At 38.5% G+C, this 27,069-nt stretch overlaps 1 protein-coding gene across 5 annotated transcripts in view; it reads right to left on the bottom strand.

The window, feature by feature from the left end:
- The window catches only part of MTDH (metadherin), an 80,049-nt gene that overhangs the window by 20,364 nt on the left and 32,616 nt on the right, over positions 1-27,069 (bottom strand). Inside the window, exons 3-9 of one of the 5 annotated variants that reach the window (XM_015145659.3) lie at positions 20,461-20,545; positions 19,566-19,742; positions 18,080-18,145; positions 15,977-16,213; positions 10,963-11,052; positions 7,328-7,426; positions 589-713 (exon numbers count right to left, since the gene is read on the bottom strand). In XM_015145659.3, coding sequence (XP_015001145.2) covers positions 589-713; positions 7,328-7,426; positions 10,963-11,052; positions 15,977-16,213; positions 18,080-18,145; positions 19,566-19,742; positions 20,461-20,545 — 879 coding nt within the window. 5 annotated transcript variants of the gene reach the window in all.

Below are 27,069 nucleotides of genomic sequence, written 5' to 3'. Positions count from 1 at the left end.
TAAAAATACAAAAATTAGCTGGGCGTGGTGGCAGGCACCTGTAATCCCAGCTGCTTGGGAGGCTGAGGCAGGAGAATTGCTTGAACCCAGGAGGCGGAGGTTGCAGTGAGCCTAGATCATGCCATTGCACCCCAGCCTGGGTAACAAGAGCGAAACTCTGTCTCAAAAAAAACAAAAAACAAAAAACAAAAAAACCCTGCTGATCCTATACCAAAATCTCCCCTATCTTAAAATACAACCCCCCCCCAATCCCAGCAAAACCATTCCTGATACCACATGTTGCTATTATCCACTATCTCTCCTCCATTCCTATCCAAACTTGGGTTTGCTGTTTCTGATGCTGTTGATTATTGCTTCCCTGACCCTCTCAACTGTGTCAGCCTCTGTGACCCAGAATTCTCCTTCGGTTGCTTTATTTTATAAATAGAGATGGGGTCTCACTATGTTGCCCAGGTTGGCCTTGAACTCCCGGGCTCAAGCAATCCTCCCACAGCACCTCCCAAAGTGCTGGGATTATAAGTGTGAGCCACCATGCCCAGCCTGTCTCTTCCATTAACAAATAAACACCCAGGAATCTCTTATACTCACCTTTTGATCATCAGGAATTGGTTCCTGGGACTTTAGAAGTGAAGCTCTTTCTTCGTCTACCCAATTGCCCCACTCTTCTGCTGGTGCATTCCAATCAGAGTTGGGATCAGCAGAAGACAGACCATCTAAAATTTAACAGTGTGAATTAGGTGTCTATCATTTTTGCCATAAGTTAAAAGGCAAAAACTAAAAATTCCTTATGTTCAACTAAGCTGTAATTTTAAGTTATTGTTCTGTCTCCCAAACATATTTTAAGAGCCAGAAAAAAAAAGTAACATGATGGTAACAATCTTTATTCAATTTTTGCTAAGCATATCATATGGTTAAATGGAATTTCTAAGAAATTCCAGAAAATTTATTAGCCATTTGATTCCACTCTCTCTGATTCCTTTATCATCAGTCTCCTGAATTTCTTTTCTCTATCCATTTTTAACTTGGTCTAGGACCTGGTTGTTTTCTCCCCTGATTATTACAACATTTTTGTAATTGATTTATTTTCTAGGGTTTGGAATTAATTCTTAACAGTAGTACCAAAGTTATAATCCCTACCTGTCATTTTATACTACACCTCTCCTATCCTTATGAGCTTTTCAAAATTAGGTTCTTCAAATTCACCAAGTCATGACAATATTCAATCTCTTATTTTTCCCTCCTCCTTTTAATACTTAACCTATACTTTCTTATATTTTTCAGATCATTCAATATGTTTTTTATCCAATTATTTCAAAAGCATTTGAGTAACTTTCAGGGCTTCACTCATCATTTATTATCAAAAATAAATTTTATTCTAGACTTCTAGATCCCTTTCTTTCACTACAGGAGGCACTAAATTTTTAACTCCTTGAGGAAGCTATCAATGACTTATTCTAAAAGGAAAAACCAGTCTTTGCTTTTACCCAGGTTAAATAAGTAGCTTTCAAAGTTAATTCTTCCCTTCTCTCTCTGCACATTATATACTCCTATATATGTTCCTGTAAATCTACTTATAGTCAGGTTTCATTTACAATGGTTTAAGATGACAAAGGTTAAGCTTTATTTCTAAGTGGTTAACAAGTTGTCCCAACAATGCTTAACTGAAAAATCCAGTCACTTCCCACTAATACCTAATGCTACTTTTATTAAATACTCAATTCTTTCTTTCTTTTTTCCCCGAGACGGAGTCTTGCTCTGTCGCCCAGGCTGGAGTGCAGTGGCATGATCTCGGCTCACTGGAACCTCCACCTCCCAGGTTCAAGTGATTCTCCTGCCTCAGCCTCCCAAGTATCTGGGATTACAGGCATGCGCCACCACACCCGGGCTAATTTTCGTATTCTTAGTAGAAACAGGGTTTCACAATGTTGGCCAGGCTGGTCTCGAACTCTCGAACTCTTGACCTCGTGATCTGCCCGACTTGCCTCCCAAAGTGCTGGGATTATGGGCGTGAACCACCGCACCCAGCAATGCTCAATTCTTTTCTTTTTTTTTTTTTTTTTTTTTGAGATGGAGTCTCACTGCCACCCAGGCTGGAGTGCAGTGTCACAATCTTGGCTCACTGCAACCTCTGCCTCCTGGGTTCAAGCAATTCTCCTGCCTCAGCCTCCTGAGTAGCTGGGATTACAGGTATGCATCACCACACCCTGCTAATTTTTGTATTTTTAGTAGAAACAGGGTTTCACCATGTTGGTCAGGCTGGTCTCGAACTCCTGACCTCATGATCCACCTGCCTCGGCCTCCCAAACTGCTGGGGATTACAGGCATGAGCCACCGTGCCCGACCTTACTCAATTCTTTTATATGCATTTCAGTCTGTTTCTAGAATTTCTATTCTATTCCACTGATCTATTCCTGGGACAGTGCTATACATAACTCTGCAATATATTTTTGTATCTAGAAGGACAAATTTGTTTGCATTACTTTTATTTAGTACTCTTATTTACTTTTTGCTATTCTTATTTTTTCCAGGTGAACTCTATTATTGTTTTTAACAGGGAGGTATAATACATTCTTATGAAGGTTTTAAAACCCACGTTTTGGAAGAATATATAACAATCTGGGAAAATGCTCACAGAAAAAAAAAAACCATAGACAAAACTGTCTACACAGTATGATCTCAAATTTATATGAGGAAGAGACAGAAGAAAATAAAACATTATATATATTATATATATATTGTCTTAGTTTAAGAGATAGGGTCTTATTCTGTCACCCAGGCTGGACTGGAGTGGTATAATCATAGTTCACTGCAGCCTTAACCTCCTGGGGCTCAAGTGATCCCCCTGCCTCAGCCTCCTGAGCAGCTGGGACCATAGCCGTGTGCCACCATGCCTGGCTAATTTTTAAATTTTTTGTAGAGATGGGGTGTCACTATATTGCCCAGGTTGGAATAATAAATATATTTTAATAGTGAAATTACATCTATTCAATCCTTATTAAGCACTTACTATGTGCTTGAACTTGAGCTAGGTAGGTATTAGAGATTTAAAAATAAGTAAAATAGAATCCCTCTGCACATGCAGCTTGTAGTCTGTCTATTCAGGGGTGAAGATAGGTAAGCTTAACAAACAATTAAATACAGAGTGATAGATTCTGCCATGAGGGCTGTGGAAACAGAGAAGAGCTAAGCTAGTGGAGGACAGGGAGAGACAACATAAGAATTTATAGTCTAGTGGACGAAAAACATGGAACAGGTGATTACAAGTGTGAAATGTGTTACAAAAAAGGAAGTTCCTTCCTGTATTTCTAAATTCACCACCATGAGCAAGTATCTGGAGTATTACATAGTAACACAGAGGCGAAGAGCATGGGCCTTCACATCAAACAAATGTACATTTGAATATTGTTCTACCACTTAATAACAAGATGATTTTGGTTAAGTTTCTTAATGGGCTCTATTATCAACTTCATAGGATCGCTGAGAGGATTATATGAGATACATGTAAAGCAATTCATGGCAATGCAGTGAGCACTCAATAAGTGGTAGCTATTGTTTTTATTACCACTGATGATATTAAAACCAGTTTCTAATCTATAAGGCATGTACAGCTAAAAATTTATTTCTCACAATTCTGATGAACCTCTCAGTAAGATATACTTCATATGTAAGATAAACTTCAATTCAATCTAGTAGATGTCTAGAACCAGCTACTCATCTTATACTAAGCATTCATTAATAATACATTTAGGAGGTTCACATACCAAAGCTATCATTGGTTTTGCTTAACTCTCACAGATAAGAAACCCAGATTTTGAAAACTGCTGTCCATAAGCCATGTCTCTAAGACTTCTTGCCAGAAAAGAAACTATTAAGTAGAAAAAAGTTTAGGCAACTGAGTGGGCAATATACCAACATTTCACCCATCTTCTTAATACATGTGGTGGGAGGCGGAGGTGAAAAATAAAAATCAAGTAAAATGCTTAGTAAAAGTATTTTTTTGACAGGGTCTCGCTCTATTGCCCAGGCTGGAGTGCAGCGGCAAGATCATGGCACACTGTAGCCTAGACTTCTCAGGCTCAAGTGATCCTCCCACTTCAGACTCCTGAGTAGCTGGGACTACAGGCATGTGAACCACGCCCAGCTAATTTTTTTTTGTAGAGATGGGGTCTCACTATGTTGCCTTGAATGCATGGACGCAAGACATCCTTGCACCTTGGCTTCCCAAAGTGCTGGGATTACAAGTGTGAGCCATGGCACCGGCCTGAGTAACTAATTCTTAAGATTCATAGGCCTAATATACTAAAAAACTTCTTAGACATAGTTCCCTTAAAAATGATTCACAGTATAGTTTGCTTCAATTATAATCTCTCATCTCTAAAGTTTCCCATTAGTCTGCCAATGTCTTTTCAAAGAGCCATACTGGTTTTTTTTTCAAAAGGGTAAGGAATTTGTCTCTCCATTTAATTCGCTTATGGAATAATGTTTTAGGTTTAAGCATCTCATTGCTGGTCTTTATTTGGTTGTCAGCTGTTTCTTGTCAGAACTTAATTCAACGTAAACTTTAATAACTTTTTAATAAAAGAAAACAATCATGTTAGAAAGACATTCTCCAGTGTTAACCTCATTGGGTTAGTTAACCACATTGGGTAGACTTATTTTGCCACCAGAAGGACACCAACAGCAGAAACAGCAGCACTTACTGGATATTTATTATATTTATTATATGTGAGGCAGTGTTCTAAGTGCTTTATATGTATTAACTCATTTAATCTTCTCAGCCGTACTGTTGGGGAGGAATTACTATTTTTACAGATGAGGAAATTGAGGCATAGAATAATCACGTAACCTGCGTAAGGGCAAAGGCAAGGAAGTTAAGATTGAAACCCAGGTAGTCTGTCCTGAAAGCTCATGTTCTCAACCACTCCATTATGCTGCAGTGAATTCATTCACTCCTGTGTGCCAAGAAAAAGTTCTATTCAACATCTGACTTTTTACATGGGTTACAATAATGCTGTTCCTTTATGGTTAAGATAGTAATGGATTAATGTATGTCTTCAAACTGGAGGGTCAATATATTAATTGTATCATACTGTAAATGTAAATCTAACATAATATACTTTGTGGATTAGTAATCTCAAATACTAAATCATTCATTTTGGAAATTCAGAAGTAATAATTAAATTCACTGAGCACCAATAATAGAGCAGAATTAAAGATGGTGACACAGAAAATAAAGTTTACAGAGAAAACGTTGAAGAAAAACTCTGGACTTAAAAAGACTGCCAATACAGCATAACAAACTTGAGGAAGATGGTGTTTCTGATACATATTACTTTGATTAAGTACAGAATCCTGTGGATACATGTTTTAAAAATCTTTTATTTTAGCAGCCAATCATGTTTTTCATATTCAAAGTATCTTAATATGGATAAAATAAAAAGTGGATCTATTCTGTCCAGACAGGAAAGCCTGGAGACCTGTCCACTCAATTTTCCTCTGCCTCAACCCACAGCAGCCCAAGATACCTTTCTGCTTTTTCTATAGTCACTCCTATCATTGTTATAATCACTCCTCAATTCTATTCTGCATGTAGCTGATAATTCTTCCAAAGCACAAATACACGTTTTTTTTTTTCTCCCAAAAATAGTGCTTTCACATCCTTGTAAAACCTTGGATTTAAATACTTCATACACAGTCAGCCCTGCGTATCCACAGGAAAAAAAAGAATGAACTGTGCCTGTACTGAATATGTACAGACTTTCTTTTCTTGTCATTATTCCCTAAACTATACAGTATAACAACTATTCACACCATATTAGGTACTACAAGTAATCAAGAGATAATTTAAAATATATGGGAAGATATATGTAGGTTATATGCAAATACTATGCCATTTTATCATAGGAGACTTCAGCATCTGGGGATTTTGGAACCTGAGGGGGGTCCTGGAATCAACCCCCCATGGATAGTGAGAGATGACTGTAATTTACAGAGCTTTCATGTTCACCCATTACCTCATTAAACCTCATAACAACCTATGAAAACAGATATGACACGTTATGTGCTCGATTTTACAGCTCCCAGATAAGTGACAAAGCCCAAACCATATGAGGTACTACATTTTAGAGTCAGGACTAAAATTCATATCTACTGTCTAAGCTAGTACTGAAAACCCCCAGCTCCCTAATCTTTAGCCAGCAATTCAAGGCATGGCACTTTACAATATGGTCCTCCCTGATCTTTCTCCCCTCATCTCCCTTAATCTGTAAAAACTGTGCTTTAACCACGTGTCGCAAGCTTACCTTGATGATTACTATCATCACCAAGGTTGTACCAGAGAGTGGTTAAGAACATGAACTCTGGAGCCAGACTAGCAAGGTATGAATACCATCTTCCTCCATTTAACTAACTGTGTGGCCTGGGGAAAGCTAAACTTTCCCTTGTCACAGTTTTTTTCATCTGGAAAGTGTGGAAACAAATAAAACCTACCACACAGAAATGTTTTAAGCATTAAATGAGATGATAAAATCCAAAAGACTAAAACCAGTGCCTGGCACACAGTACAGTGTTTTTATTGTCATTCTTATTACTACCGAGCACCTATGTATAAAGGCTTTCACTAGGTCCTGAGTGTATATAACAGTACTAGTCCCTATTTTCAGAGGGTTCTTAACTCTACTTGGAGAAGCAAAACATATGCTTAAAAATGGTGGAAAACCCCACAGGGAACATATAAGTGCTAACAGTAGAAAACAGTAAATAGTAAAAAAGGATGTGAAATAAAAATTCAGAGAAAGTAAATTTTGAGATGTAGGTTTGTGAGGGAAAAACCTCGTATTTTTGTTTTTTTTAAATGAAGACGGCATGAACTTTCTGAACATACAAACCATATTCTTCCTTTCTAAAATGAGTTTTCCTTTAACTAAACTTCTGTTGGCAACTGGGTTAGGAAAGTAGTTTTCCACCAGCACAAAAATGTGTGTACACTTCACAAATACAAAGCCATTCCTGTATATTGAAGTCAGTCTATTATACTACCTAGGAGGAGAAACAGACATTCATTTAAAACAAAAAATTTAAAAACTAGAAATATTACAGAGCAACCAGAAGAAAACTTTAGGTTTAAATATTGCCTCAATTATGAAAATTCAGTTTTAATTCTACAGGTATTCAATAATCAGGTTTCAAGTAGTACATTTGGTATTAAATTATATTATGACCTTTAAAGGTGAGAAATTAGAATTAAAATTAAAACATAAAGCATGAATTCAGGGTGCTAGAAAGAAAATTCTGAAAAAAATAACTGATAATTTTTAAAAGGACATACTTAACCCAGACCATTCATCATCGATATAGGGTTGATTACGGCTAACATCCCACTGATAATCAGAAGTGGTAGACTGAGAAACTGGCTCAGCAGTAGACCCTTAAATGAAAAACGAATGCAATAAAATTAAAAATGGAATTTCCTAATGGTGTTTCATAACAATAGTTCTATACTTTGACACGGAGACTTTATTTTAAAAATTTCTCCTAAAAGGAAAAATTCAGACATTAGAAAAAGAGTTAAGTTAAAAGGAAAAGTAGAATTGAGGGTAATTTTAGATTAACTATGATAATCACTTGATCAAATTCAATGATCAGAAATTTATGTTTTCCCTAGCACCAATCCATTAGATTTTGTGTTTTGTATTACACATCAACTCGTTACCTACAATTTTCTTTCTTTTTTTTTTTTTAAGACAGGATCTTACTCTGTCACTCAGGCTGAAGTGCAGTGGCATGATCATGGCTCACTGCAGCCTCAACCTCGCAGGCTCAAGAGATCCTCCTACTTCAGCATCCCAGGCAGCTGCAACCACAGGCTTGTACCACCATGCTGGGCTTTTTTAATTTTTTCTTTTTTTGAGACAGAGTCCCGCTTTGTTGCCCAGGCTGGAGTGTAGTGGCACAGTCTTGGCTCACTGCAATCTCTGCCTCCTCAGCTCAAGCAATCCACCTACCTCAGCCTCCCAAGTAGCTGCGACTACAGGCACACATTACCATACCCAGCTAATTTTTGTATTTTTTGTAGAGATGGGGTTTTACCACATTGCCTAGGCTGGTCTTGAACTCCTAGGCTTAAGTGATCCTCCTGCCTTGGCCTCCCAAAGTGCTGGGAATATAGGCATAAGCCACCATGCCTGGTTTCCTGGCTTATTTTTTAATTTTTTTTTGTAGAGATAGGGTCTCCCTGTGTTGCCCAGGCTGGTCCTGAACTCCTGGCCTCCAGGGATCCTCTTCGGCCTCCCAAAGTGCTGGGATTACAGGCATGAGCCACTGTGCCCTGCCTACAAATTTCAAGAAGTCAAAAAAAGTTGTTTTTTCCTTCTTCTTAATGGAAAATAAAACACAATAGAAATCTCTGCCATTGATCATTTTAGTCCTGGATGTTTCAGGGGTATGTATCCTCAGAACCCTGAAAGAGGGAACTAGAAAACGTCTGCGTTAGCTAGAATGTTTTGGCTAAGAAACATTAAAAAAATAGGTGGTTATCTAGAGAGGTGAGGCAGAGAGAAGCCAAAGAGACAAGAAGAGTTGCAGGAGGTCTAGAGACTAAGTTCAAGTGCATTTAAAGAAAACAAAATATTATTTCATAAGTTTTGTCTGTTTTTGTTTTTTCTCAGGTGAGGGGAGTAGGTTGGGTGAGAGTGGGTTCACACAGTCTTTTAGGACCTGATGAAAGCTGTGGTAGTCTACTGTCCAGAGCTTAACACAAAATTTTGCATGCAGTTTTGGGGGCATATGAGTCCACTGATGCCAGGTCAAATCCCTTGCTTTATAGATATAAATTCATTTTAGGATGTAAATGTAAAGCAGTAGTTCTCCATTAGGTGCGCGCGTGCACGCGCGTACACACACACACACCCCCCCCTTTTGAATCGGAATTTACTTGTGTACTGGAGTCCTTAGATGACTCTGATAGGTATTTTGGATTCAGAGCCACTATATAAAGAAAGGGTTAGGAAGAAAAGATACTTGATTAGTATAAAAGTGTTACACAAAATCACGTCCTCCTACCACAGTCCTTACTAATTTATAAATTTCTTCTTGGTTACAGATGATCTTACCAGCAGCATTCCACTAATATATTATCCGCTTGATATATACTCTCTCTCTATATATATGTTTAACATGTATATTTTAATGTAAACTTTAACCAACAGAGTAACCCTATAAAATTCACATGTAATAAATATATTATCTGCTTAGAAGCAGTACTGTAACACTGGTGCTATTCCTTTAGCAGCCCACATTGCTTTCTCTGCATATATGAAGGGAATAGCATGTGTGTTGTACAGAGTCATCAAATGAGGAAGCAATAAACTTGTACCTCTGGAACTGAAATGTGGTCTATGAGATCAGAGTTTAGCAAACTATGACCCACACACCAAATCCAACCATCAGGTTTTTAATATGGCCCATGAGCCAAGAATAGTTCTTACATTTTTAAATGATGAAAAAAAAAAAATCAGGCCAGGCGTGGTGGCTCATGTCTGTAATCCCAGCACTTTGGGAGGCTGAGGTAGGCAGATCATGAGGACAAGAGATGGAGACCATCCTGGCTAAGACGTTAAAACCCTGTCTCTACTAAAAATACAAAAAATTAGCTGGGTATGGTGGTATGTGCCTGTAGTACCAGATACTTGGGAGGCTGAGGCAGGAGAATTGTTTGAACCAGGGAGGCGGAGGTTGCAGTGAGCTGAGATTGCGCCACTGCACTCCAGCCTGGCGACAGAGCGAGACTCCGTCTCAAAAGAAAAAACAATAATAATAATAATTCAAAAGAATAATATTTTAGAACCAGACAGTCATTTGCTTACTGTCTCAGGTTGCTTTCCTGTTACAACGGCAGGGTTGAGTAACTGCAACAGAGGCTGCATGGCCCACAATGCCTAAAATGTTTACCATCTGTCCCTTCATACAAAAAGTTTGCTGATCCCCTTTCTAGGTTAGTGATTCCAGACACTGTGGAACTACAAAATTAGTAAACTGGGTCCACGAATTCCAAACTAAACAATGTCTCCCATAACTTTTATATACACATACACACACACACACACACACACACACACACACACACACACACACATATATGTTTTAAGACAGAGTCTGTCACCCAGTCTGAAGTGCAATGGAGCACTCACGACTCATTGCTCAATGTAGCTTCAACCTCCCGGACCGATGCGATCCTCCCACCATAGCCTCCTGAGTAGCTGGGACGACAGGCAAACACCATCATGCCTGGCTAATTTTTTTAAAAAAATTATGTAGTGATGTAGTTGCCCAGGCTGGTCTTGAACTCCTAGGCTCAAGTTATCTTCCCACCTTAGCCTCCCTATGTGCTGGGATTACAGATGTGAGCCACCACACCTGGCCTCCCATATTTATGTAATACTTGTTAAATACATATAGCTTCTATATGATTAACAAAACATATATCCATTTAAGTAATGCAGAATTAACAGTAGTTTATTAGTAATCATGTATTTTATAAATCAACAGATACTTAAGAGTTATTATGTGGGAATCTATAACCTGAAAGGGTTAGTTTTAAACTCATGATGAGTAACAGTGAACAGAAGTAAAATGTCAAATTTTAACTAAAAGTATGGTAGGGCTACCTTAGCAAGAGAAGAATATGAACCTGAAGGGAAGGCCTTGCATGTGTTATTTGTCTGTGTGCCAATGCACTGTCAGTGATCTCAAGCTACAGAATCCTTACTCCCCTAGAGAGAGGAATTAAGCCATTTGCACATAAGACTTTAGGTCTTCTCTTCTTGTTGTAAAGGCCTCTGCCACTTTATAATACCTGCTGTTTATATTGATAGCAGTACTTGATGTTGATTAGCTCTTCAAATAACAAGCACTAAAATTAAACAAATGTTTTTGTTAGCTGAACAAAAGACTGTTTTCACATACCAGAAACAGCAGAGTTAAGTGTGAGAGATGCAAAAGAAGCAGAATTCTGTTTAGAGGTATTCATTCCCCTATCCACACTAGACCAAGCAGCTGTTAAAATAAAAAACATCACTTGGAACCTTCAATTTGCAATCAGATTTGAAAGATATGTAAAGATTTAAAACTATGAGAATATTTAAAGATAACCTTAGAAATGAGAATCACTTAATATAGCAATAGCTACTATTTACTGAATATTTATTATGTAGCTGGGCCCCTTACACCAACCACTTCTAATCCTTACAGCAACTTTGCTAGGGAGTTTTGGAGCAATTATGTGACTTGTTGATAGCTAGAAAACAGAGGAGCCACGAATGCAACTGAAGTCAATTCCCAAAGCCTATGCTCTTTTCCACTGTACCAAGCTGCATTATTATCTATCATAATTAAGCAGCTACTTTGGGATAGCACTGAACTTGGTACTTGACTTTCATTACAACAAATCCTCACAATTACATAAGTATGAGGTTCATACAGGTTAAATAACTAGCCTCAATATTTTCAAGACATTTCTTTCTTATTTTGAAGAACGTAAACCTCCATGAGATGAGTCACATCTGTCTCTTTTCAGTGACCCATTACAAACCTAATTGAATATAGTTCCCTTTCAATTTCAATAAAGGTCCTAGTCTATCTAGGCAGGAACTCTTAATTTGCTTTTTAATATTATCTGTAACAACATTAAGCAAATACCATCTAATTTATGTCCTAATTATGAAATGCTATATAGTTTTTATAAGTAAATTGTAGGCTGGGCGGAGTGGCTCATGCCTGTAATCCCAGCATTTTCTGGGGCCGAGGTGGGCCCATTACGAGGTCAGGAGTTCAAGACCAGCCTGGCCAACATGGTGAGACCCCCTCTCTACTAAAAATACAAAAATTAGCTGTGCATGGTGGCACATGCCTGTAATCCCAGTTACTGAGGCGGAGGTTGCAGTGAGCCAAGATCGTGCCAAGATCGTGCACTCCAGACTGGGTGACAGAGCAAGCCTCTATCTAAAAGAAAAAAAAAAAATTGCAGATTGTAAATATCCCAAAAGGTCACATAGTTCCTAACATTACTCCATAAAATTCAACCATTTCTTTTACCAAATATGAAAGGATGCTTCACAGCATAGAAATTAATGCTTTCTTCTTTGCTGAAAATGAGAGTGGGAATTTTGGGAAGGTCTCTTCTTTTTTCTTTTTGAGATGGAGTCTTACTCTGTTGCCCAGGCTGGAGTGCAGTGGCAAGACCTTGGCTCACTGCAACCTCCGCCTCCCGGGTTTAAGCAATTGTCCTGTCTCAGCCTCCCGAGTAGGTGGGATTACAGGCACGTGCCACCATGCCCAGCGAATTTTTTTTATTCTAGTAGAGATAAAGTTTCACCATGCCCCCCAGGCTGGTCTTGAACTCCTGGGCTCAGGTGATCTCCCCGCCTCAGCCCTGCAAAGTGCCAGGATTACAGACATGAGCCACCACACCCAGGCAAGGGAATATCTCTTTCAAACAAGTTTTGATACTTCTACACAATTTTTCAATATAATGGGGAGGAAGGGAGAGCAAACTTGTAAACAATGTAATTAAATGATCTAGAGTTTGATTTTTAAGGGTATTAGCTTTAAAAGAGAGGGGCTGGGGTTGGCGGCTCACGCCTGTAATCCCAACACTTTGGGAGGCCGAGGCAGGTTGATTACCTGGGGCTAGGAGTTTGAGACTAGCCTGACCAACATGGAGAAACCTCGTCTCTACTAAAAATACAAAAGTAGCCAGGCGTGGTGGAGCATGCCTATAATCCCAGCTACTCAGGAGGCTGAGGCAGGAGAATTGCTTGAACCTGGAAGGCAGAGGTTGCGGTGAGTCAAGATTGCGCCATTGCACTCCAGCCTAGGCAACAAGAGCGAAACTCCATCTCCAAAAAAAAAAAAAAAAGAAATATTTTTCTACTTACATACTAAAAAGTTTCTAGTGTCTATTGCTCCCTCAAATTGGAAGGGATAAAAATATCTGCAATAAGCACGAGAGAAAAAATTGTATGTTTAATGCACAAGAAAGTATAACTAGATTTAAAAAATAAAACAGTAGGCAGATGTGGTGGCCCACATCTGTAATCCCAGCACTTTGAGAAGCCAAGGCAGGTGGATCACTTGAGCCCAAGAGTTTGAGACCATACCACAATATGGCAAAACTGCATCTCTACAAAAAATACCAAAATTAGCCAGGTGTGGTGGCACATACCTGTGGTCCCAGCTACTAAGGAGGCTGAGGCGGCAAGATCATTTGAGCCCTGGAAGTCGAGGCTGCAGTGAGCAATAATCACACCACTGCACTCCAGCCTGGACAACAGAGTGAGACCCTGTCTCAAAAAATTAAAAACAAAACAAAACAAAAAAACCACAAAGAGTTCATTAGACAAATGGGAAAATGACACGAACAGACAATTCATAAAAGAAAGAAAGATGACCAAGAAAGGGCCGGGCATGGTGGCTCACGCCTGTCATCCCAGCACTTCGGGAGGCCAAGATGGGCGGATCATGAGGTCAGGAGTTCGAGAACAGCCTGGCCAACATGGTGAAGCCCTGTCTCTACCAAAAGTACAAAAATTAGCCGGTTGTGGTGACAGGCCCCTGTAATCCCGGCTACTCAGGACGCTGAGGCAGGAGAACCACTTGAACCTGAGAGATGGAGGTTGCAGTGAGCTGAGATTGTGCTGCACTCCAGCCTGGGCGACAGAGTAAGACTCGGTTTCAAACAAAAAAACAAACAAAAAAATAAATGACCAAGAAAGTTATGGAAAAATTTTCAATCTCATTAGTGATTCTAAAAAGTTAACCAAAATAATTTATGTACTTTTTGCTTATCGAATTAGAAAAGGCAAAAAAAAAAAAAAAATCCCCAACCTTGGTAAGTATATGATAAATGGGCACTTACACTGATGCTTTGAGTATAAATTAGAACAACTCTCTTAGAAAATACTTAGGCACTATGTAGTAGAGCATCACAAACATTCATATTCCCTTTAATCCAGTATCACTCACAAGACTCTGTCCTTAAGAAATAACTGCCAAACATGGCCAGGTATGGTGGCTCACACCTATAATTCCAACACTTTGGGAGGCTGGGGCAGGAAGATAACTTGAGGTCAAGAGTTGGAGACCAGTCTGGCCAACATGGTGAAACCCCATCTCCACTAAAAAAAAAACCACAAAAATTAGCCGGATGTGGTGGTGTGCGCCTGTAATCCCAGCTACTCGGGTGGCTGAGGCACGAGAAATGCAAATGCTGAAACTCAGGAGGCAGAGACTCGGGTGGCTGAGGCACGAGAAATGCAAATGCTGAAACTCAGGAGGCAGAGGTTGTAGTGAGCTGAAATCATGCCACTGCACTCCAGCCTAGGTAACAGAGTGAGACTCCATCTTAAAAACAACAACAAAAAAATCCCAAACACATATGTTCAGTAAAACATTATCTACAACGGGTTAAAAAAAGGAAAATTGGCTGGGCGTGGTGGCTCACGCCTATAATCCTAACACTTTAGGAGGCGAGGTGGGCGGATCACTTGAGGTCAGGAGTTTGAAACCAGCCTGGGCAACATGGTGAAACCCCATCTCTACTAAAAATACAAAAAAAAATTATCTTGGTGTGGTGGCGTATGCCTGTAATCCCAGTTACTTGGGAGGCTGAGGCAGCAGAATTGCTTGAACCCAGGAGGCAGAGGGTGGTGTGAGCCAAGATCACGCCATTGCACTCTAGTGTGGCAGCGACAAAGTGAGACTCCATCTCAAATAAAAAAAAATAAAATACTTCTTGAATAATATGAGAATAGTTAAGTAAATTATGCTAACATTATAGGGCCATTAAATATACTTACAAAAAGTAAGGAAAATGTTCATGTTACAATGTTAAGTGGGGACTAGGGGAGACATAAACACGCACATTCAATTTGAGTTACATCAAAAACAAAAATACTAAAGCAAAACTACAGGCCGGGCGCAATGGCTCACGCCTGTAATCCCAGCACTTTGGGAGGCTGAGGCTGGCAGATCGCCTGAGGTCAGGAGTTCAAGATCAGCCTGGCCAACATGGCAAAACCCCGTCCCTACTAGAAATAGAAAAATTAGTCAGGTATGGTGATGCATGTCTGTAATCCCAGCTACCTGGGAGGCTGAGGTAGTAGAATCGCTTGAACCCGGGAGGTGGAGGTTGCAGTGAGCTGAGATCGCACGACTGCACTCCAGCCTGGGAGACGGAGCGAGACTCCATTAAAAAAACAAACAAACAAAAAACAGCAACAGCAAAAAACACTATACACAGTTGCGGACAGGAGAAAGGGAGGGAGAAGGAATATAAACAACAGTGGTTGTCACTAGGTGGCACAGTGATAACTGTGGGATTTTCCTTATCATTTTGCAGTTTCCCACGTGTAATGTAGATTTCTTTTCTATAATACACACACAGACAGACACACACACACACACACACACGAAAATTAACTTGCTTTTAACTTAATGGCTCTCAACAGAAATAAGCTTCTCAACTATTGGTCTTTATATTAAAATCCAGAGGAAAATTTAATTATCAATGGGCACTTTGCAGACTGTAAAATACTCTGTAAGTGGATGTTATCAACTATATTTCCATTTACTATTTTTATTTAGACTCAACAGAATTGCTGAAATTAATCAAAAAGTCTACTCACACATTACATGTATCCCATCACTAAGAATATATAATTACACCAGTTAGCTACGTTGATAATCAAATGTGATAAAGTATGTGAAAGCACTATGCAAAGAGTAAATGATAAATGTTATTTACTTATTTAGTTCCCACCTTCCTCTACAAAAAGGATGTGAGATGAGTTAATTATTACTATTATTTCTGCAGAGCAGTACTTATTTTTCTATTCATAGGATTTTTTCCTATTTCTGAAAAATTAACAATGTACAAGATTAGTAATTTTAAATAAACTTAAATTTTTCTAACACTTCTTACCAATGCCAGAAAATATTGAACGGTCACTCCAACTCCTTCCCCAGTCTTTTCCGTTCGCATTAGCATCTCCAGTGTCTTGACTCCAGGCAGATGGCTCAGTTTTCCTCTTTCCTGCAGAAGCAGGTGGAACGGAGTTCCACTTCTCCTCACCTGCACTGATCTGTGAGGAGAGTTTTACAGACTTTTCATTCCAGCCTCCTCCATTGACAGTGAGGTTTTCATTCAATCCTGAAGAAACTTAAAGAAAAGAGAATGAAGATTAAAAAACAGGTACATGACTTCTTAAAACTGGGATATTTTCACATTTCTATGATTGCTTGACTTATATTTATCACTCACTTCCCCTAGTATCCTTTGATCACCAAGGATTGCCTTTTTAATTTAAAAACAGGAGGCTTGAACATAACATATATACTAACAAAGTTGTCAACAGCAGAATGACTTGCTCGAAGGAAGTACAACAGAGCAAACAGGAAAATGACACATATTCTGAATACTCACCCACTAAGAATATGAAGACATCTCCTTAGTTACATGTTCTTTCCTTAATTATTTATGTATATTACATTATGTATCAAGCAATGATTCTAAAACCTGGCTGCACATTAATATTAACCGAAAAATTAATTAACAATAGACTCTGGAGCCTCAGCCCAGACCAATTAAAATCAGAATCTTTGTGGTGGAGCCCACATATCATTATGTATGTATAGTGTAGGTATGTACACATACACGAATACACATAAGTGTGTGTACAGGTAAGTACATGTTTCTTTTTACATATATGTGTGTACGCGTTGTTTTTTAAAGCTTCCTGGATAACTAATGTGTAGCCAGGGTTGAGAACCATGAGCATGAAGGAAGCTGACAGTGCTAAGAACAAGCACTGAAAAGCCTGAAATGAGGCTGGGCGCGGTGGCTCATGCCTGTAATCCCAGCACTTTGGGAGGCTGGGGGCAGGCGGATGACCTGAGGTCAGGAGTTTGAGACTAGCCTGGCCAACGTGGTGAAACCCTGCCTGTACTAAAAACACAAAAATTAGCCAGGCGTGGTGGCAAGTGCCTGTAATCCCAGCTACTCACGAGGCTGAGGCAGAATTGTTTGAATCCAGGAGGCGGAGGTTGCAGTGAGCTGAGATAGTGCCTCTGCACTCCAGCCTGGGCAACAAGCAAAATTCTGTCTCCAAAAAAAAAAAAAAAAAAAAAAGCCTGATGCCTATAATCCCAGCACATTGGGAGGCTGAGGTGTGTGGACTACCTGAGGTCAGGAGTTCGAGACCAGCCTGGCCAACATGGTGAAACTCCATCTCTCCTAAAAAATACAAAAATTAGCCAGGTATGGTGGCTGGTGCCTGCAATCCCAGCTACTCAGGAGGTTGAGGCAAGAGAATCGCTTGCACCCGGGAGGTGGAGACTGCAGTGAGCCAAGACCATGCCATTACACTCCAGCCCGGGAAACAAGGGCAAAATTCCATCTCCAAAAAAAAAAAAAAAAAAGCCTGAAATGAGAAGGTGCTTTTTTCATTTCCAAATTTATTTTACTACAACACTTTTGTTTTCAGGTCAGGCGTAATACTCTACTTAATTCAATCTTTATCATAAATGAGTAAATAAAACATTTTCTATTTATAAAACAATGAAAAACTTTAGGCTATAGTCCATTCATTGTGAAATATTTGAACTGTCAAGGAAGCAGTTAAAACATTATAGGAACTAAGGCTTTTTTTCTTTTTTAAACATACAAGCATCAAGTATTTTTTCTGATACATGCTATATTAAACCCAAGCCCAACAAAAATCTTTCTTCTCTACTGACTTAGTAGTGATATAAACAAGATTCAAAATTGCATATAAGCGACTACAGAATGTTTTTATATATGGGGGAAAAAAGACTAGAACATACCAAAGATTGTTAGAAGTGGGAGTGATTTTTCTTTTTATTTATTTTCCAAAATCTCTGGACTGTGATTATGTTACTTTATTAATTAAAAATCATTTTAAGACTTTTTTCTTTCCTTCTGTGTCATTCATGTGAGGAAAGAGGTATGTATATAAATTTCTATTTTGACGGGCCTTCAATTTAAGTTATATGTAATTTCTCTCACCCTGAAGTGTAGAATCTCCTTTTCCAGATTTAAAGTTGCTAACTTGAACATTTAGATGAGAATCACCTGGTTAAAATAGAAATAAAATTTATTTAATACTAAATAGGCCACTATGCACATTAAATTAGGAGTAACACAAAAATTAATTTTTACTTATTATCTATTATAAATTGCTCCTTCAAGTGCTAAATTCTTCCACTGGAAAAAAGTCAAGTTCCCTGTTGGTAAGGAATTGAGTTTTCTGGTTACCATATTCTTAGTCAACTAAAATGCCAATAAAGAACCTGGAAAACTGCTTATGGACAGACAGAGTTTGCTATTCTATAACGGTTATCAAGATTATTTTAAGTAGGAACTGGAGTATTGGGCTCTGTAATTGGATTCAACTTTGCCACCTCTCAACAACACCAGCTGCCTTTTCAACAATCCTGGAAGCAAACACATCAACTTATGAAGAATTTTGCCAGTATTTGGGACCAGGACTTAGGAAATATGGCAAGAGGTGAGAATACACATTATAACACAAAAATACTATTTCTTTGACACTAAAAAGCATAATGATCACAATGTTTAAAAAAACCAGCATGACATAGGATTGTGCTAGCAAGGATGGCATGCACAAGACAGTGAAAAAGAATCAACAAAAATACTAAAGCACAGCTAATATGTAACAGTGAAAATGGGTAAGTAGAAGTCATTGCTGTACCATGGCAATAAATTCCACCAAGTTATCAAGCAAAAAATAAAAGGTAACGAGGCTAAGAAAATGGTCTGGAAACAACTGAGGTGTGGGGAGGTGGGAAGGTCATTAACAAAAAGACAAGGAAGATACGCCAATGCTTTCAAGCAAATTGAACAGTATCACTTTGCAGGCTGGTGTCTCCAGGGTAAAAATGATGGTAATGTAAAGAGCGGGCTACCAAGAAGCCACCAGTATTGGATAGTATGAACATATGAAATATTAATACTTGAGAGAAAGAACATTAGCTCAATCTTTGAAGCTGTGGTCTAGCTCTATCAAACATCTATGATATTCTCAAAAAGCTGGGGTGATAAGAAATCCAGACACAACCTGTACTAACCAGAACATGCATGATTCATCTTGGAATGAAAGCTCTCAACATGCAAAATGGTGATAAATCATTTCATTTAATAAATGTCTTATCCACTCTAAGGAACGGAGATGCAAGAGAGTTGGGGCAAAGTGATACACACTAGAAAAGTGGCAACATCATTTTCTCATATGACTCAAGGCAGAAAGGCAAATTTTAATTTAATAGGCCATTCATTAGGCAATATGTAACAAGTAACACTGCTGGTATTCGGTAAACCGATACACGGTTCACAATACTCTCATGAAGAAGGGTATATCAGCACAATGATGTTAGCATTCAAAATAGTCAGATTTTGACATAATGATATTTTGTACATCCGAATAAAAGGAGTTTGATTTGATGTACCACTGTCTTATGTTCCACTAATATACCTTTATTCTTCTTGGAACCAACAGGAAATGATGCGGTTGTAAGTTGCTCGGTGGTAACTGTGATGGTATTTTCTATCCCAGGGATAGTTGAATCCAATGAACCAGAATCAGTCAGCACCTTATCACGTTTACGTTGCTGTCGTTTCTCTCTGTGACTAATTTTAGTTTCCCAGGCTCCTGACACAGCCCCAGAAAAAAAATGTTATTCAGTAAGGGGAAGACAAAAAAGTTGTAGTTTTGGGGGAGAAAATGGGGTGGAGCACATAAAATATCATGATAAATTTAGATGTTAAGCTAAAACCAAGAGTGTTGATTATATTAACTCATCCTAAGAATGTGTTCTAATTTCATTATGTTGTTTTAGGCAACTGCTATTATTTATTCTGGTAATTTTTATCAAATCTGTCATCTATGGTTTAGAAAAAGTGATAAATATAAGTCATCTTGTCTATCTTTTTTTATCTTGCTAGGTAGAAGTGATAGGAGAGTATTATATATAATCACTAATACATGGGTTTATTAGGTGATGATAATAAATGACTTCTAGCGAATTTTGTACAAAGTCTTTCAGGAATGGTATATTTAAGAACCATGGGGAGAAAACAAACAAACAAACCATAATTCCAGTAGACAAAGACAAGATGAATGACTTTTTAATTGCTCAAAATACTGAGCTTGACTTTAAATTTCAAGGCAGTTCTCTTCAGAAAAAGCACTACTGGATCCTTAACAAAAGTGTTTCCTAACAGTGTCACAGCTCTATATATTAAGGTCTACAGTAATAAAAAAAGAGCTAAATACAAAATAAAGTAAAACAAATGCAGTTTTTATATAATACACTTTGATAAAAAAAGGATTAAAAAATTTTCTACAGTCCTTTCCCTTGCTCAAGTACCTTCATCAACTTCCTTTCCATCATGGCGTGAACTGTTTTGCACTGCTTTAGCATCTGACTTTGATTTCTTCTTATTTTTCTTTGACTGAAAGTAAAATAGAATGTTACTTAATATTTCATTATGTTTTTGATAAGGAGTCAGTAAAATACATAATGAAATGTATGATGCTGACAACTAAAAAAAATTTAATGTTCGATTTAAAAAACTTAACATATTAAGTGGCAATAATAATCATATGAGGTTACCATTGAGTGAGTGGTTACTATGTGTTAAGTATTCTGTACTCATTTCCTTATGTATTCCTTAAAAGAAACTTGCTGGAGAAGGTATTAGCCCCATTTCAGAGATGAGGAAATGAAAACTCAGAGATGTTAAATATTAACTAAATTGTACCACATCACAATGTTAGTAAACTAAGTCATAATAGGAACTAGGTCTGTCTGGCTCCAAAGTCTGTGCCCTTCCACATCATGCTAATGTAAGTTACATCATAAATAAGGTACTGTAATATGGTGTCGAATATCGAAGCAATAAAATTAAAACCTATTGCAACATATTCAGATGAAAAATTATGTGATGATTATTGTTTTTGGATTGCATAAAGCAGATTGTTGCTATATCCTATGTATAACAAATTAATGGGTCAATTGTACATAGCAGGTACTATTTTGTCAGTTTCAAAGCAATGTTAAAATACCTAGGATTTGTATATAGATGTTTAATAATAGATAAAATACCTATACACAGACAAGCTATGGCTGTTTTCGAATGATCTTCCAATTCCCTTCTGCTAATATTGTTTTATCCTTTCAAAAGCTTGCTAAAAACGAAATAAGCCATAATTTCTGTATTTAGATAAGTGCTTCCAAAAGAGAATTAATGTTTATACAATAGTATTTTTATACTTTGTATTCACTTATTTAGCTATTTATTGACATCAGCTACGTTTATGTATTACTGCACGCTCTTTTTTTTTTTTTTCCCCCCGAGACGGAGTCTTGCTCTATCACCTAGGTTGGAGTGCAGTGGTGCGATCTCAGCTCACCGTAACCTCCGCCTCCCGGGTTCAAGCAATTCTCCTGCCTCAGTCTCTGGAGTAGCTGGGATTACAGGTGCCCGCCACCACACCTGGCTAATTTTTGTATTTTTAGTAGAGACAGGGCTTCACCATGTTGGCCAGGCTGGTCTCGAACTCCTAACCTTGTGCTCTGCCCGCCTTGGCCTCCCAAAGTACTGCACACTATCTTAAGAGGCAGTAAATGAATTTGAGCAAGTGAGTAAGCAATGACAGAAAATTGCTTTTCCTACCAATAAAAAACCTGCATATATTCTCAAGTGACATGATCTCTTGAAAGTGATTAAAAATTGTCTTTGACAAAAGATTACATTAAAAAACTAATTTTTTTTACTGACCTCATAATTGATTTGCGTTTGTTCGTTTCATTGCATGTTCTCATCATTAACATGTATGTTTAATATACTGTTTTATTACAGTATGTATATTTAATATACTGCTTTATTACATGTACCAAACTAGACTCACATCTACTTAAGAAAAAAAGATATGTGGAGATATCATCCACATACCGTAATATTCACCCTTTTAAAGGTGCACAATTCAGTGGTTTTTAGTATATCTGAAGTTGCACAACTATCAAAATTATTTATTTTTTTTGAGATGGAGTCTCGCTCTGTCACCCAGGCTGTACTGCAGTGCCGTGATCTCAGCTCACTGCAACCTCTGCCTCCCAGGTTCAAGCAATTCTCCTGCCTCAGCCTCCCGAATAGCTGGGATTACAGGTGCCCACCATCACACCTAGCTAATTTTTGTATTTTTAATACAGACAGGCTTTCACCATGTCGGTCAGGCTGGTCTCGAACTCCTGACCTTCAGTGATCTGCCTTGGCCTCCCAAAGTGTTGGGATTATAGGCGTGAGCCACTGCTCCCAGCCTCAAAATTTTTATTTAATCCCAAAAAAGAAACTCTGTAATGATTAGTGTTTACTCCCAGCTTCTCTTTTCTCACTGGCAACCATGATTCTACCTTCCGTCTTTGTCTTTACCATAGCCACTCTTAAGTAAAGATAACATATTGAACGTCTGTCAATTACAGTTGAGCAGAGGCAGCAAACTTTTTCTGCAAAGGACCAAACAGTAAATATGTTAGGCTTTGCAGGCCGTAATAGAGTTTTGGAGCAACCACACAACTCTGCTCATACAGCATGAAAGTAGCCACATACAATTTATAAACAAATGGGTGTGACTATGTTCCAATAAAATTCTATTTACAAAAACAGGCATCTGGCTGGATTTGGGGTGTCAGAGTTTGCTATCCTTGGTCTAGAGCAGTGCTGGCCAACAGAAGCATAATGCAAACCACATATATATTTTTAAAAATTTCTAGTAGACACATTTTTAAGTTAAAATAGGTGACAATTTTAATATTTAACACAACGCATCTATAATACTGTCATTTCAACATGGAACTCATATTAAAAAAGAAACACAATAAGACAGTATGTAAAAGAAAACAAAGTAAGTCTTCGAAATCTGGTATGTATTTTACATTTAACGGCTATCTCAATTTGGACTAGTTGCTTTTTATTATTATTATTTTTTGAGACAGAGTTTCACTCTTGTTGCCCAGGCTGGAGTGCAATGGCACGATCTCAGTTCACTGCAACCTCTGCCTCCTGGGTTGAAGCAATTCTCCTGCCTCAGCCTCCTGAAAAGTTGGGATTACAGGGCATGCGCTACCCTGCCCGGCTAATTTTGTATTTTGAGTAGAGACAGGGTTTTTCCACGTTGGTCAGAGTGGTCTCAAACTCCCGACCTCAGGTGATCCACCTGCCTTGGCCTCCCAAAGGGCTGAGATTACAGGTGTGAGCCACCGCGCCCAGCCAGACTAGTCACATTTTAAATGCTCAATATCTACATGTGGCAAGTGGCTACCATATTGGACAGTGCAGGTCCACAGGAACTGAAGTAGGTATTCCCATTTTACAGATAGAAACTGACGCCATAAAAAGTGTTTAATATTGCTGAGTGTGGTGGCTCACACCTGTAATCCCAGTAATTTGGAAGGTTGAGGTGGGAGGACCACTTGAGCTCAGGAGTATGAGACCAGCCAGGGCAACACACAGGGAGATTCTATCTGTTAAAAAAATCAGTGGGGGTGGTGGCATGCACCTGTGGTTCCAGCTACTTGGGAGGCTGAGGTGGGAGGATCACTCAAGCCTGGGAGGTTGAGGCTGCAGTGAGCTGTGATCATGTCACTGTATTCTAGCTTGGGTAACAAGGTGAGATCCTGTCTCAAAAAAACCCCAAAAAACAAACAAACAAAAGACAAAGAAGAGTGTCTAAGAGGCTGGGCGCGGTGGCTCACACCTGTAACCCCAGCACTTCGGGAGGCTGAGGCGGGCAGATAATGAGGTCAGGACATCGAGACCATCCTGGCTAACATGGTGAAATCCCGTCTCTACTAAAAATACAAAAATTAGCCAGATGTGGTGGCAGGCGCCTGTAGTCCCAGCTACTAGGGAGGCTGAGGCATGAGAATCACTGGAACCCAGGAGGTGGAGATTGCAGTGAGCTGAGATTGTGCCACTGCACTCTAGCCTGGGTGACAGAGACTCCATCTCAAAAAAAAAAAAAAAAAAAAGACTGTCTAAGAGCATTACACGGTAAAGCAGTGAAACTAGGACTGAAGTCCAGTTCTGATCCAGTTTACCCTCACAAATAACCTCTTATTTAGTCTCCCTACATTTAACTCTAAATACAAATTTAATCATACATTAGCTATGTGGCTTTGGGCTAAATCATTCCAAACCCTTTTCCCCAACTGTAAATATGGACAAAAATTCCTACTAACCTCACATAAGGTTATTTTAAGAATTAAAACAAAAAGTGAAAAGACTCTGTTAACTACAAAGTAGTATATATAAATACATTTTTTTTAAAGAAGGGAGACTTTGAAGAAATCACAGAGATTATGTTTACACAGAAATATCTGGGGATTTGTAACTAAAAATCTGTAGAAAAAAGATTATCGTAGATTAGGCTTAAATATTATTTGATTTTACTATTGCCTCTAAAAGTAATTAACAATAGGCCGGGTGCAGTGGCTCACGTCTGTAATCCCAGCACTTTGGGAGGCCGAGGTGGGCAGATCACGGGAGGTCAGGAATTCAAGACCAGCCTGGCCAACATGGTGAAACCTCGTCTCTACTAAAAATACAAAAATTAGCTGGGCATGGTGGGTGGCAGGTGCCTGTAATCCCAGCTACTCAGGAGGCTGAGGCAGGAGAATCGCTTGAACCCGGGAGGCGGAGGTTGCAGTGAGCCAAGATGGCGCCACTGCACTCCAGACTGGGCGACAAGGCAAGACTCCATCTCAAAAAAAAAAAAAAAAAGTAATTAACAATAACACCCGTCCTGATAAGATTAAATAAAATAATATCCTATGAAAAGCTTTAAAATAAATATGTGATATATACTGCTATTTGACCTGGCCATACTAATGAAGCAAACATCTTAGTTCCTTTTGTTATTTTATAAAAATTATCTGGGCGTGGTGTCGCATGCCTGTAATCACAGCTACTCAGGAGGCTGAGGCAGAACAATCACTTGAACCCGGGAGGCGGAGGTTGCAGTGAACCAAGATTGCACCACTGCACTCCAACCTGGGTGACAGAGTGAGAGACTCCATCTCAAAAAAAAAAAAAAAAAAAAAAGGAAAAAGAAAAAATTCTTATCTTCAAGAGTTTCCTTCCCAATGTATCTTATCAATCCAATTAGTTTTCATTCTTAAAAAAAAAACGCACACTACAGATATTTCCTACCTTTTATAATGTCTAACTTTCTTATATGACATATGACGTCTTCCACAAATTGATCTCAACCTTGTATTCCTTTATTCATACACATGAGCATTTGATTCCAAGACTGGTATCTTTTTGAACACTCCTGTTTTTGACCAAGCTGGATTGACTGTGGATTTTTTCTCAGAACAAAGCGCTACAGACAGAGTGCTGGGATAATTTTCTTTGCACCTGAAACATCTGCTCCCCTACTGATGTTCAATGCCTGAAATGGCCTGTACTCATTTTTTTTTTTTTTTACCCAGCTCAAGTTCCACTCCATTTGCTTTATCTCTACCACTGTCCCCCTTTTCCTTTCCCCTAAGTACACATAATCTTGCATTTCAAAACATTTAAAACTGACAAAGATTTGGCCATTTGTCACAAACTTCCTTGGGACATTTCCAATATGGCTATACCTTTCCATGTGTTCAAGTGTTCCCAGTTTTCCAATAATAATACAAGCTTCTTAAAAGCAAGAGAATAAGAGATATATTATATTCTCAACAGAATCCCTACTTCCCTTTATTTGAATGCTGCATGCTCGGCACTGATTGAAATACGCTTCTGAGGAAGCCTGCCTAGCATCTGAAATTAGTAGGGGCTCAGATGCTGTGTGAAGCAAACGACCTTTAACCCAAAACCTACAAAATTATTCAAAACAGACATCATTCAATGTATCAGGAGTCATCTCAAAAAATCTGTATGTAAATTTTCCTATTAGCTTTCATTAAAATTTCACATTATTCTTCTTTCCATCTCATATGTATAATACAGATGTTAACAACAAAGTGGGCTATAACACAGCCCCATTGGATAAATATCTTGGTCTATGTTATATGTTAAGTACATGTATACGCATGTATGCACATGTATGTGCATGTATACATACACACACCATAACACTCCTAAAGGAGGAATGAGTTAAATGACAATGAATACATATCCATTGGGACTACAAACAATATTTGCACCTGGAACAGTAAATGGCTTCATTCTTTTAAATCTAGATGATGAGCTGGGTGTGATGGTATGTGCTTGTAATTCCAGCACTTTGGAGGGGCTGAGGTGGGCCGACTGCTTGAGGCCAGGAGTTTGAGACCAGCCTGGGCAACACGGCAAAATTCTTGTCTCTACAAAAAATAAAAAATTAGCTGGGCATGGTGGTACACACCTGCAGTCCTAGCTACTTGGAAGACTGAGGTGGGAGGATCACTTGAGCCCAGGAGGTCGAGGTTGCAGTGAGCCAGGGTTGCACCACTGCACTCCAGCCTGGGCGACAGAGCAAGACCTTGTCTCAAACAAACAAATCTAGATGATGAAAAAGCTTTGATAAATAATCATTAGATCCACCATTACAATTTTCTAAAACTGCTAAAGATATATACTAAATAAGATAGATTGACAATTCCTTAGGAAATTATGATAAGTAAGTTCCAAAAATTCTAAGATCTTATCAGGAGTTACTCAAAATATTCAAATAAGCAGTGCCAATACCCAATTGCTAATCAATATATGGAATATATGGTAACTCGCTTAAATACCTAAATATGCCAGATAAAGGGGTCTGCTATCACTCTTGTAACAGTGGGTTAAATAAGCTTGTTATTCTTATACTTCTATGGGAAAAAATTGAGCATATACCCCAAAATGTTTATTTATAAATTTTATACACATTCTACTACACTGATAGTGTATACAGTTGTAAAACATAACTATTTTTAGTTATAGCAATATGAATGAACATG

This window comes from Macaca mulatta, chromosome 8 (assembly GCF_049350105.2).
Source record: "Macaca mulatta isolate MMU2019108-1 chromosome 8, T2T-MMU8v2.0, whole genome shotgun sequence".
Taxonomy (NCBI): domain Eukaryota; kingdom Metazoa; phylum Chordata; class Mammalia; order Primates; family Cercopithecidae; genus Macaca; species Macaca mulatta.
This window is presented reverse-complemented; position numbering and strand designations above follow the sequence as displayed.